Raw genomic sequence first — 12,890 nt, 5'->3', positions numbered from 1 at the left:
ATGTGGGTAAGGCTGGCCCAAGCACAGTTCTGTGAAAATTAAAAACAGAGGACTCATTTTGCATGGTCTTTTGAGATGTGGCCATAGGGTGAGTCTTGGAGATGAGTAAGAATGATCAACCAGGTAAAGGGAACTTCAGAAACAGGACATGGGGATTAAAAGACTTACCTGTTCCAGACATTGCATGTTTGTTTTAGACATTGTGATCAGTCACTTCTTTTCTCAGGAGACATATTGAACAACGACTGTATTCTCAAAGATGTGTGTCTGTATGTGTGTATATCAAAGAAGTTACCATTTGTAGACTTCCAAATTTCTTACTCTATGGGCCATAGTGGGCTTTATGTTAGTTGTGAAGTCCTGCAATCTACACTCAAGCGCCCTCTGTGACAATTAATCTTTGACTTTTCCAAGAAGATTTGACCAGCTTACCTCTGTGATGGTTCAGGTCCTCTGAAAAGCAGATACCATGATGGAATTCAATGTGCAAGAGATTTATTGGAGAAAGTGTTGATGAGGGATAAAGGGTAGAGGGAGCAGGAGAAAGTTAAGGAGAGGCTTTAGGTTATGATGCAGGTCTGATATCTACAAATGGGGAGAGGGAGAATGGGTTGGGAAGAAAGAGCTTCTGACCACAGTGCAGCTCCTAGAAGGTGTTACGAGGGCAAATGGAGAGTCCGGAGTAGAGGCTGCCTATTAGAAGAGACCTGCATGGGGCAGGAGTGCCCTGGACTGGCACAGCTCCAGGAGAGTGTGACCTTGAGTGAACATCCTGGTGGATCTGGAAGTAACATCTGAAGGCTGTTGGCCAACCGCTCATCATAGCAGATACTGTGTTAAAAAGAGATTAGAGCAGCCCCCACCCTGGCTCATACCTTAAAAAAATAACACTTTTTATATTGTATGTCATATTATTCAAATTATAAACATACATATTTTTCACTCCTGAATGATAATTGCTGATATATATGGCCCCACTAAACTTAGCTCCTTGAGAAGAAAGAATTCGTATTATTTTTCCTTTCTGAAATCTCAACGTCTAGTAAAGCACACAGTATTCAGTAAATAGTTATTGAACAAATGAATGAATGATCCAAGCAATTAACCAATCGATAAAGAGTTTTCAGTGCAGAAGTTAAATGATGAAATCAATCTTTTGAGAGGTTATTCTGACATTGCAGCAAGCTTAGTGGTGCAATAGAAAAAAATGTGGACTCTCCAGTCAGAAGGTCCTAAGGCTAAATCACATTTTAAACTGCTTGTTAGGTTTATATTTTTGGTCAAATAACCTGGTTTTTCTGAGCCTCAGTTGCCTCATGTATAAACCTAGAATAATACCTACTTAATCGCTTTTTCTGAGAACTAAAAGAGATGATGTCTAATCTGGTTTGGCTGTGTCCCCACCCAAATCTCATCTTTAATTATAATTCCCATAATTCTCACACGTTATGGGAGGGACCCAGTGGGAGCTAATTGAATCATGGGAGTGGTTTCCCCATACTGTTCTCATGGTAGTGAATAAATCTCATGAGAGCTGATGGTTTTATAAGGGGACACTCCTTTCACTTGCTTCTCATTTCCTCTTTGCCTGCTGCCATGTAAGACGTGTCTTTTGCCTTCTACCATGATTGTGAGGCCTCCCCAGCCATGTGGAACTGTGAGTCCATTAAACCTCTCTTTCTTTATAAATTACTCAGTCTTGGGTATGTCTTTATCAGCAGCATGAAAATGGACAATGCCCATAAATGGCTGATACAGAGCCTAGCATACAGGAGAATTACTGTAAATGCTGCCTCATTTCCCTCCTCCCTAGAACTGAATCCCCAATTTCCTACTGAACAAAGTAACTTTATTTCCCTATTCTTCACAATGAGGCTGAAGGAGCAAGGGCTGATCCCAACAGTGACCTCAAAAGTCCAATATTTGACAAAATAATCTAATTGATGTACTTACTAGGTATATTGTCTTTTAGTTCTCTGAACAGTCTCTTTATAACTAACGCAACAAAATGAGCATTAATGAAATGAAATCTGCATTAGCACTATTGTCATTTTCAGACGGGGAGACTGAAGGTCACAATGTTAAATAATTCACCCTAGTTCACTATCCCGGCCCGCGGGACAGTCAGTGTAGGCCCTGGAGGAGGGGGTGGGAATTTGGGGAACAAGAGACACGAGAAATGGAGACAAGACAGTGCTCTGATCAAGTCTCGTTTAATGGCGGTAATGCAATGCCTTATATACATTTGGAGGGAAAGGGGTTGGGCTAAGGCGGAAATGACCTCATTGCAGAAGGCGTGGCCAGATAAGCCTCGGTTTCTCTGTTCGGACGTCATGTTGCGCCTGCACAGTCAGGTAGTCTTTTCGCGGGCGCGGGAAAAAAGAAGAAGAAGCAGGAAGAGCGCCATCTTTTAATGGCGGTATTAATACAGGGAAGAAGGTAAATCTAGGGAGAAGGTGTGGGGTGGAAATGAATATAGCTCAGGCGTTTAATCTTTAATTATTATTCGCTATGGCCGGGGCGTGCAGCTCCGGACAGGTCCCCCTTTTTATATTTTTATGATAAGAAAACCCCTCGGGAACTGCGCCTGTCTTAGGTTGGGTCAACTCACCCCCACCTTCTAGGCCTGTCATGGGATAAGGCAGCAGCAAGGGCGGCCCTCCTGTCTTAGGCTCCGATGGAGATAGTGTCCTCTTACCCATCATTGACTGTCCAGTTCAGCACACAGGGGAGGTGGTCTTATTAAGGTAAATAAGACTCACCATTTTCAGTCATCTCAAGGCGATGATAATGGACCTGTATAGGTTTGGCCTGGAAGGCCTCAATTTGTTGTCTGACAAATGCCATAAGCTTATTAAGGATTATAGGCCCGAGAGTGAGGAAAAGTAGAAGGGTGAGTAAAGGACCAAGAAATGGCAGGAGATAGGGGAGAAGTCCATCGAGTCCAGTCCATAGTGGATTGGCGGCCAGGCCTTTTCTGCGCTTTTCTAGTTCTTCTTGCAAAGTTTTTATCTTATCTCTGACGATTCCGGATTTGTTGGCGTAAAAACAGCACTTTTCCTGTAAAGCCAAACATATCCCTCCCTGTTCTGCCGTTAACAAATCTAGACCTCTTCTATTTTGGAGAACTACTTCAGCTAACGAGTCTACTTGGTCTTGTAAATCTTGTATAGTACTGGATAAGGTCCGTACATCTGAGATTAGTTGATTGGATAATTTAGTATATTGGGTTAGTGAGACTCCTAGGCCTGTGGCTCCTGTAGTAAAAGCAGTGGTGATTCCTAGTCCAGCCAACAAGGGAATAAATTGTATGGCTCGTTTCGGTCTATAAATAAAATGTTCAATAGCGGGGATGGGGATAGGTTCATCTCCAGGGATGATATCAATGTCGGGGAGAAGAGTGGCCAGAACACAAAGCCCTGTCCAATTTGTAGGTAGATACGTATATGCCATGTTGTTTCCACAAACGAAAACCGAGCCATTTATAGCACACAAAGGGTTGGTGGCATTGATTATGGAAGTACAGTTGCCAAACACAACATAGCCTAAATCAATTTCTTTAGTATTATTATATGATGGTGAAAAGAGGCAAGAGGAATTAGAAAACGTCATCGGTTGAACTAAGGGGGGGAGGGTAATAGGACAGGAATTATTTACTAAGGATTCATTTGAGTAATTGACATAGGGCAATGAAAGGTTAGGTATGGCTAGAGGAATAGGGGGGCCCATTTTAAGACAAAGCCAACAATCGTGGGCCAGGCTTGTATTGGACATTTGAAGTAAATTGTAAGTAGCATTAAGGATATCAAAGGTTTGGGCATCGAGCCTAAAATTACCTCTAAGCTCAGGCAGGGCTAAAGGGTGATATTGAAGTTCAGGATATGAAGCTTTATGAATTTCTTCTAATTTTTTCTGGACGGTTTTAATTCTTGCAATATCTAATGGGCCTCCTCCATCAGAAATGTGAATGGGGGCGGTAGTGCTCCAACAAACAGGCTTTCCTTTTTGGCCGTTACAAGAAGATTGTACAAGTTTATTAGTGGATCCTAATACTTGTACGTCATTGATGCCTCCAGTTTGTGTTTTTAGTAACGTGGCCGTATAATATGTTCTATTGCCTAATTTGCATTGTTGATAGGAGGTATAACAGGAACTATGTACAGAAGATTGGAAAGAGCTACAAGGGCATTCTAGGAGCGGCCCACTAGGTGAGGTATCTCTTGGGGTAGACTTACATTTCCATAACTGGTTTGGCATTAGGTAAGCTGTCTTGCCCGTGCAGGTCACCTGGGTGATTCTATCTGACGGAGGTTCAGATATTTGTCCCCCTCTGCAGTCACAAGGCTGGCCGTATTGTTTTCGTAATAATTCTTTTGCCTTACGAGGGTCACCAAAACCTGCATAGACTGTCACTATGTTATATAGAGCGATTATTCTCCAAAGGAATTTCATGTTAGGCTTCATTTTCTGAAAAACAAGAAGGAAAGAACTTCTCAGGGAGATTTATCTTCCCTGGACTGACAATGGTTATGATTTATTTGTCTTACCAATCTTTCAGGCAGCTATCTGGCTGCATCATTTTTTTGTGAGTAGATGCATACTGAGCCTCTTCCCCAAATTAAAACTGGATCGGGGCCATGCCATGAACTATCAAGTGGATCTTTCCATTTTACCATTGCAAACTGTTTTTGAGATTCAGGATGCCAGAAACGGTCGGCAGCCGATTTTCCATGACTGTCCAAATTTTAAAAATTAAGGATAAACAGGGCATGATTGAGTATGTTTCTGGGGGTACCCTTCACGGGGTACCAGCTCCCCCCTTTTAATTTTGTGATAATAGTTTTTAATGACAGATGAGCTCTTTCTACTATACCTTGTCCTTGGGGATTATAGGGAATGCCTGTGGTATGTTTAATTTGTAGGGTATTACAAAATTGTAAGAAGGTTTTGGATATATAACCGGGGCCATTATCTGTTTTGATTTGTTTGGGTATTCCTAAAATAGAAAAGCAGTGTAATAAATGAGCTATGACATGTTTGGTGGCCTCTCCTGTTTGGAGAGTTGCACTGATGAATCCACTATAGGTGTCTATGCATACATGGATATATTTTGGTTTACCAAATTCTAAGTGGTGAGTAACGTCCATTTGCCAAATTTCGTTGGGGATGAGTCCTCGGGGGTTAACTCCTAGATGGGGAACAGGTAAATATGTTATGCAGTTGGCGCATTGTTTAACTATTTGTCGAGCTTGTTCTCTGGTAAGTTTAAACATAAGTCTTAAGGTTTGGGCGTTTAAATGATGTAAGGCATGTGCTTTTTGCGCTTGTTGCAAATTGTCTGTAGTGACTGTGGCTATGGTTTTTGTTGCTGTGTCAGCTGTTGCGTTACCTTGTGTTAGAGGTCCCAGTAATCCTGAATGTGCTCTAATATGCCCAAGAAAAAAGGGAGTAGTCCTTTTTCGGATAAGTTGTTGACATTGTAAAAATAGGTTAGCTGTGTCTGAAATATGTTTAATTTGAGACACGGTCTCTAAGAGGGGTATTGAATGAGCCAGGTAGGCGCTGTCTGTATAAATGTTAAGTGGCTGACAAGGAAAAGCTGATAGTGCTGCAATTATAGCTTGCAATTCGACCAGCTGAGCTGATGTATAAGTGGTCTGGAATTTAACGACTACATTATTGTAAGTGTAAGCGGCAAGTCCTGTGGAAGATCCATCAGTGAAAATTAGTAATACGTCATTGAGAGGTTCTTTACTGGTAATATGGGGAAATACAAACGCATGAAGTTTACAAAATTGAATAAGTTTGTTAGGTGGGTAATGGTTGTCAATCGCGTCAGTATAAGAAGCGCAAGCAATTGGCCAGGCTTCTGTATTTTGTAACAGCCAATGGATGCGTGATTGAGTGTAGGGCTGTATAATGGTAGAGGGTTCTATTCCAAAGTATTTTCTACTGTTTTCTCTTCTCAAGATAATTAGATCAGCTATGGCATCATAATAGGACAACAAAACCTTTTTAGGGGAGGAGGGCAGGTGTACCCACATGATGGGATTGTTCTGCCAAAATAGGCCAGTAGGGGTTATTGTTGTGTTCAAAATAAGGAATATTAATGGCTGAGAATAATCAATACCGGTAACAAATTGTGTTGCAATGGCATGTTCTACCTGTTGGAGTGTTATTAATGCTTCTTTAGTAATGGACCTGGGGGATTTTGGATTAGAGTCTCCTTTTAATATATCGAAAAGAGGTTTTAACTCTCCTGTGGTGAGCTTTAAGTACGGTCGAAGCCAATTTATGTCTCCCAGTAATTTTTGGAAATCATTTAAAGTTTTTAAATGATCACGACGTATAACGGCCTTTTGATTAATGATTTTGGGTCCATTAATCTGGAAACCAAGATAAGTGTATGGATCTTGTAATTGTACTTTTTCTGGGGCTATCTGTAGTCCGGCTGCTGTTAACTCTTGTTTGAGTTGGGCGAAGCACTGTAAGACTTGTTCGCCAATTTCTCCTGCTATTAAAATATCATCCATATAATGTATAATATACATTTGTGCCCATGTTTTTCTGACTGGCTCTATAGCGGCAGCTACATATTTTTGACACAAGGTAGGACTATTGGCCATACCCTGAGGTAAGATTTTCCATTGATAGCGCTTCATTGGTTGTTTAAAATTTGTAGATGGAAGACTAAAGGCAAATCTTTTCTGGTCAGCAGGGTGAAGGGGAATTGTAAAAAAGCAATCTTTAAGGTCAATAATGATTTTAAAATATTTTTGAGGAATCGCAACCAGTGAAGGCAATCCTGGTTGTAAGGCACCCATAAGGATCATAGTGATATTTACTGCTCTTAAATCTTGTAAGAGTCTCCATTTACCAGACTTCTTTTTAATAACAAAAATAGGTGTATTCCAAGGGGAATTACTTTCCTCAATATGTCCTGCTGCTAGTTGTTCCTGCACTAACTGTTGGGCAGCACTTAGTTTATCATTGAGTAAAGGCCACTGATCAACCCAAACGGGCTCATCTGACTTCCAAGTAATGGGGTCAGTGCACCTTTGGGGTGCAGGTATGTCAGTGGCCTGAGCTAAAAATTTCCAAACCCCTTTTTATCAAGTTGTCCTGAAACCAGTATAGGCTGTGGGATACCGTTCTCTCCTTTTCCAAGACCTTTACCCGGGGTGTATCCTTGAGTTAACATTTGTGCAGTAACTATATCATTTGGACTACACATTATAATTTTCATTTGAGAGAGTAGATCTCGCCCCCAAAGGTTAACAGGTAGGTAAGGGATGACAAATGGCTTAATGAGGCCTGAATTGTTTTCTTTATCTGTCCATGTTAGGTATTTAGAACTTTGTTTAGGATTACTGCTTTGTCCAATTCCTCTCAAGTGAGTTAAAGTTTCTGTGGTAGACCAATGAGAGGGCCAATCTTCCTGTTTAATGATAGTTACATCAGCCCCTGTGTCTATTAGTCCAGTGAATGTCTTCCCGTCTAACCATAAGGTTAGAGAGGGTTTTTGATTTGTAATTGGTTGCACCCAATATATATCTGATGATCCGAAACCTTTTATATTTCTATTAGAGTATTGGATATTATTATCTGTTTTAACCAAAGGTAGCAGGAGTAACTGAGCTATTCTAACTCCTTGAGGGACACTAATAATACTATCAATAGCTCTGGCCATAATTTTAATTTCTCCTTCATAATCATTATCGATAACTCCAGGGAGGACTTGTAAGCCTCTCATGGTGACACTACTTCTTCCTAAAAGTAGCCCAAAAGTGTTGGGTGGTAAGGGTCCATATATTCCGGTATTTAAGGTTTGCGGTCCCATTTCAGGTGTTAGTATTGTGTGGGAGGTGGAACTGAGGTCCAATCCTGCACTTCCTGGGGTTGCTCTACTAAGTTTTGAAATGGATTGCTGTTGCTGGCTGGAACAAAGCTGACTGCCCCATATGCTTTTTTCGGGGCCTGAGGCTGGCCCCTCATCCCGTTTCCCTGCCTGGGGGGTAAAGGATTTCCTTGACTGTCAGTTTTAGATTTACATTCGTTTGCCTGGTGCCTTCCTCTTTTACACCTTGGGCAAAGGCCTGGGATTTTTGCTTCTGGACTCTTATTTTGGTTTTCACAGCAATCTTTTGCAAAGTGTCCCCTTTTACCGCATCTAAAACATCCCCCTTTATCTTTACCTTTGTTAATGAGGAAATCTCTTACTGTTTGGCCGCTAAAAGCGGCGGCCATTGCTAGGCCTTGTTGATATGAGGGCCCAATATCTGAACAAAGGCGAATGTATCCTGTTAAATCTGTTTTCTTTCAATAAGGTCTGATTGCCGCTTGGCAGGCGGGGTTAGCATTTTCATAAGCTAACTGTTTAACATAATCTACACCCGTTTCTGCATTTCCAAAGATTCTACCTGCCGTGGTCATAAGTCTATGCACAAAGTCTGAAAATGGCTCATCGGGTCCTTGTTTAACCGCTGTGAGCAAGGCCCCTGGATCTCCTTTAACGGGAAGTTTTCTCCAGGCCTTTGTAGCAGCAGCCTGGATTTGTGAAAACAGTCCAGGGTCATATTGCATTTGGGCCTGAGTGTCTGCATAATTACCTGAACCAGTTAACATATCAAAATCCCAACCGTTTCCTGCCTGTTGATTTCTTTTAGCTGTATCTCTACAATTTTCAAAGAACTCTGACTTCCAAATTAAGTGGTCTCCCCCAGAAAGAACTGCCCTGACTAAGGTATTCCAGTCTGTAGGAGTGAGCCAATTCTCAGCTACAGATTCCACTATAGCAAGAGTATATGGAGCAGTAGCCCCATACTGAGAGGCAGCAGTCTTTAACTCTTTTATAATAGTAAAATCAAATCCAGTATGATGCCTCCAAGCCTGTCCCTGTTCATCTATGGTTTCCGTGACCGGAAAAACGTCTTTGGGGGAGGAGTCTTCTCTATGTCGGCTAGCAACTAACCCCCCTCTTGGAACATGTTGTCCAGGCCGCTGAAGTGGGCGCAAGGAACCCTCCATAGCGTCTGCGTTAGGTATTTTTTCATTTCCTGTTTTTAGCTTTTGGAGCCTAATTATCAATGATTGATGTAACTCTTCAAGTTTAATTTGTTCTTCTAGTTGAGCAATTTTTTGCTTTAATTCTTCTTTGGGATCTATTGCTGCCATAACAATGGGCGCAGAAGCCTCATTATGTGTCTTATTATATGGGGGTGGGTATGAAGAACAGGGAGGCAAATCAGGGTTGTGATATTTAGCCGCCTCTTCCTCTAAATCATCCCAATTTATATCCGATTGATTAGGCTTATTAATTTCCTCCTCCTTTTGAAGCATCTGTAAAATTGGGTATTTTTTTTGTTTGTTTTCGTGTGGTATTTCTTTATCTGTTACAGAAGGAGACTTGATTTTCTCATGATCACTTTCGAGGGAAATGAGATCTTCCTCCGTATCTTGCAGAGGCTTTGTGAGGTTAGAGCGGGAGCTAACCTTTAAAATATGCTCTGTCTGAGCGACCGCAGCCATGACTTGCGGATTGGCCTCCTTCTTATCTATCAAATCTTTAATGAGGTTCCAATAAGAGAAGGCGGTTACAGGAATTTTTTCTGGCCCAAAAGTATTATAATAGTCCTGAAAACAATCCCCTACTCTACGCCATCTTTTAATATCAATAGTTCCTTCCTGTGGGAACCAAGGGCAAGTGTCTTTTACAAAATCAAAAAATTTAAACAAATCATTACCTTTAACCTTTACTCCTCGTATCTTTAAAGCCTCTTTTAATTGTCCTACATATATTTGATGTTGGCTTAATTCTTGTCCCATTTCGGACGCGTCACTTACCTTCGATTCTGACGCGGCAGGTTCCCGCGGTGATCGGAAGAGTTTGACTCCTTTTGTCTTCGTTAGCGGTCGACCGTCCTTTGGCGTCCTCTTCCTCACGGAGTCCCTCGTTTCCAGGCCCCACGTTGGGCGCCACGTATCCCGGCCCGCGGGATAGTCAGTGTAGGCCCTGGAGGAGGGGGTGGGAATTTGGGGAACAAGAGACATGAGAAATGGAGACAAGACAGTGCTCTGATCAAGTCTCGTTTAATGGCGGTAATGCAATGCCTTATATACATTTGGAGGGGACGGGGTTGGGCTAAGGCGGAAATGACCTCATTGCGGAAGGCGTGGCCAGATAAGCCTCGGTTTCTCCGGTCGGACGTCATGTTGCGCCTGCGCAGTCAGGTAGTCTTTTCGCGGGCGCGGGAAAAAAGAATGAAGAAGAAGCAGGAAGAGTGCCATCTTTTAATGGCGGACAGTTCACATTTCAGTAAAGGAAATTACAGGATTCAAACCCAAGTCTGTGTTGAGTTTGAGTTCCTAACCATTATACTGGCTATGTAGTGATGGACAAGCAGTTAGGAGTTCTTGGTAGCCCTTGAACCAAATCTCGGGTTCTGTAAGGATGTTCCCAAGACCCCAAGAAGTTAGCATCAATCAGGCATTAACACCATCTGAAGAGAGAGCATTAGGACTTGAGGCGCATGTCTCCCTTTTGTTAGGGTGTTCTGCCCTCTGCTGGTTGCTTTTAATACTTTTATACATTTGGGTCATGTAAAATGCCAAGTATTCAGGTCCTCTTGGTAGTAGTCAAATTAGTGAAAGTAAGAGTACTTCATATTTTATGTAATTAGCTTGTAAATATATGACTATTTGACTATTTTCAAGTATGTGTGTGTGTCTCTCACCCACAAAGCTATAAAGGCTGTTACAGTGCCTGTCACACAATGGATTATAAGCAAATGCTGCGTAAATGAATGGCCAGGAACTCACACACAGAAAGAACACAAAAAAGTAAAGTGTAGGACTGAATATAAATATATAAAATATATATTCTGACAGATTTGGTGCTCAGTGTTTCTTGAGTGAATGAATGAATCCATCAGTTGACTAATCTATCAACCAACACTGACATATCTGTGATTACAATAGAATCATGGTTGACAACCTGTGTCCTCTTTTGAGCCTAAAATTGATTTAGTCAACAAACGACTTCTTTTCCTTATTTCTCCTTCTAAATAGTCACACTGAAATCTTGTAACCTTCTTTTTCTTGTTGATAAAAGGCAGAATGGTGACAGAAAGCACTGCTTTCCCAGGTAGTGATAATTTGGAGAAAATACTTTTAAGTATGAAAACCTTGAAATGTGGCTGAAAAATTCTGATCGTTTGAGATTTCGGAATTTGCTCACTCATCTCCTTCTATTCCTTCCTTCCTCTTCACTTTCCTTCTGTTTAACAAAAAATAAATTTGAAAACCTTGTTTTTTAAAAAATTTATATTTTCTCTTGTTTTCTGTCTCTATTGGTGGAACTTTCAAGGACACGGTCACTCTTTGAAGGCAGCAACAATGGGAGATATGTTAGATTTCCTTCCCCCACCTCATCCCACCCAAAAGCAGAGGAATTATTATGGAAATGATTCCAGTCATTTCCCCCTGCAGTGTCAACTATTAATAATTTACTATTTCAGAACTGGATGTGCAAATTCATCATGTAGATTAGCAAAACTGGGAGGCTATCCACGGGCACACAGACTCAACGAGTATTTTATTACCTTCCAAACAGCGCTCCTCAGCCTGCCTGTTTAGCATTTGCTGAACACTTGCTTGGAACTAATGAGTTCATCCCAAACCTCAGGTGATCGTTACCAGGGGCTTGGCTCTTCAGTTCCTCTGGGAAAAAATGAAAAATGCTGGAGAAAGAGGAATGAGGGCACTGTCAGGAGTGATGACATCTGCTTTTCTGAATTTTCAAAATTTTTTCATATCTTTTGGATTCTAAGTAAAAGACATCTTAGAAGATAGGAAAATATCTCAGTGGCATATTGAGGGCATTTTTCCCCTAAATTCATATTTTAAAGTGGAATATAGGCATATATATATCTCTATATCTATCTATCTACCCACCTACCTACCTATCATGACTTAAGAAAACCTGTGTTCTGATTGAATACTTTGAAATCACGATTGCCTACTTTTGAGTCAACCACAGTGACAGCAAAACTGTAGTCCCTCAATTCGGTTCAGTGTAGCTGATTCTTCCAATCAGTCACAGTAAAGGTGCATTGGGTGTTTTCCACAATAATTTTAAAAATGTATATTAATATACAATATATAAAATTGTATTACATTTTAATATATAATTACTAATAGTAATAATAACATTATTATTCTAAAAGTTATGAAGGCATTGTATTTTAGAGATTCAGAGAAGAAAAGAAAAAAGCATTCCTAATCCCACCATAACACAACCACAATGAGTGTTGAGTTTTATTTTCTTCCTGTCTTTTCATTATACATAACCATATTTTATAGGTCTATATACAGCGATCTTGCAATTTTGTATCTTGAGTTTTTTCACTTACTATTTGCGCATACTATTACCATTTTAAGCATTTTTAGATACTATAATTCAATATTTATGATTATTTTAATAGCTCTGTAAATGTTTCATCAAGTGAGTATAGCTTACTTGCAAATCCACTGTAGTGTTTCCCGTTAATAAAGTTCAGATGTAGAGATTTATATGCTCTGAAAACTAATGCCTAGAATCCTACACCAAGTTTTAACAATCACTGTTCTTTTTTACATATTTTAAAACCACAGCGTGAAAGGGGTTGTTAGTTGACCCGGGTTCTGTAACTGTCTCACCCATTTGTACTACTTTCAACATCTTTCCGAATGCTAATCTTCCATGTCTATAAAGTCGGGCTTAGTATACCTATTTTAGCTTACCTAAAAACCCTGTGGTGAGTACTCCATGAAGGAAAGCACTTTTAGATCTTGAAAGCACGGATGCAACTTACTACGTCATTTGGTTGATTTTTTAAATGTTATGTTATGTA

General features: G+C 40.6%; 1 protein-coding gene across 1 annotated transcript; it reads right to left on the bottom strand.

The window, feature by feature from the left end:
* Nucleotides 1-2,199: 2,199 nt before the first annotated feature.
* On the bottom strand, nucleotides 2,200-10,293 carry LOC144340965 (syncytin-1-like). The gene is made up of 2 exons (XM_078002596.1): nucleotides 9,844-10,293; nucleotides 2,200-4,467 (listed from the first exon to the last, which is right to left on the bottom strand). The coding sequence occupies exons 1-2, from the start codon at nucleotides 10,048-10,050 to the stop codon at nucleotides 2,743-2,745; spliced, it is 1,932 nt and encodes a 643-aa protein (XP_077858722.1). The 5' UTR covers nucleotides 10,051-10,293; the 3' UTR covers nucleotides 2,200-2,742.
* Nucleotides 10,294-12,890: the final 2,597 nt, after the last annotated feature.

This window comes from Macaca mulatta, chromosome 5 (genome assembly GCF_049350105.2).
Source record: "Macaca mulatta isolate MMU2019108-1 chromosome 5, T2T-MMU8v2.0, whole genome shotgun sequence".
Lineage (NCBI taxonomy): Eukaryota > Metazoa > Chordata > Mammalia > Primates > Cercopithecidae > Macaca > Macaca mulatta.
Note: the sequence above shows the minus strand (reverse complement) of the source record. Positions and strands in the feature narration are given on the sequence as shown.

Excerpts from the sequence above, each read along its gene's own strand:
- LOC144340965 (XM_078002596.1), bottom strand. The coding sequence starts at position 10,050 with ATGTCTCTTGTTCCCCAAATTCCCACCCCCTCCTCCAGGGCCTACACT. Across the intron at positions 4,468-9,843 it reads CTGCCGCGTCAGAATCGAAG|AAAATGAAGCCTAACATGAA; the intron begins GTAAGTGACGCG and ends CTTGTTTTTCAG.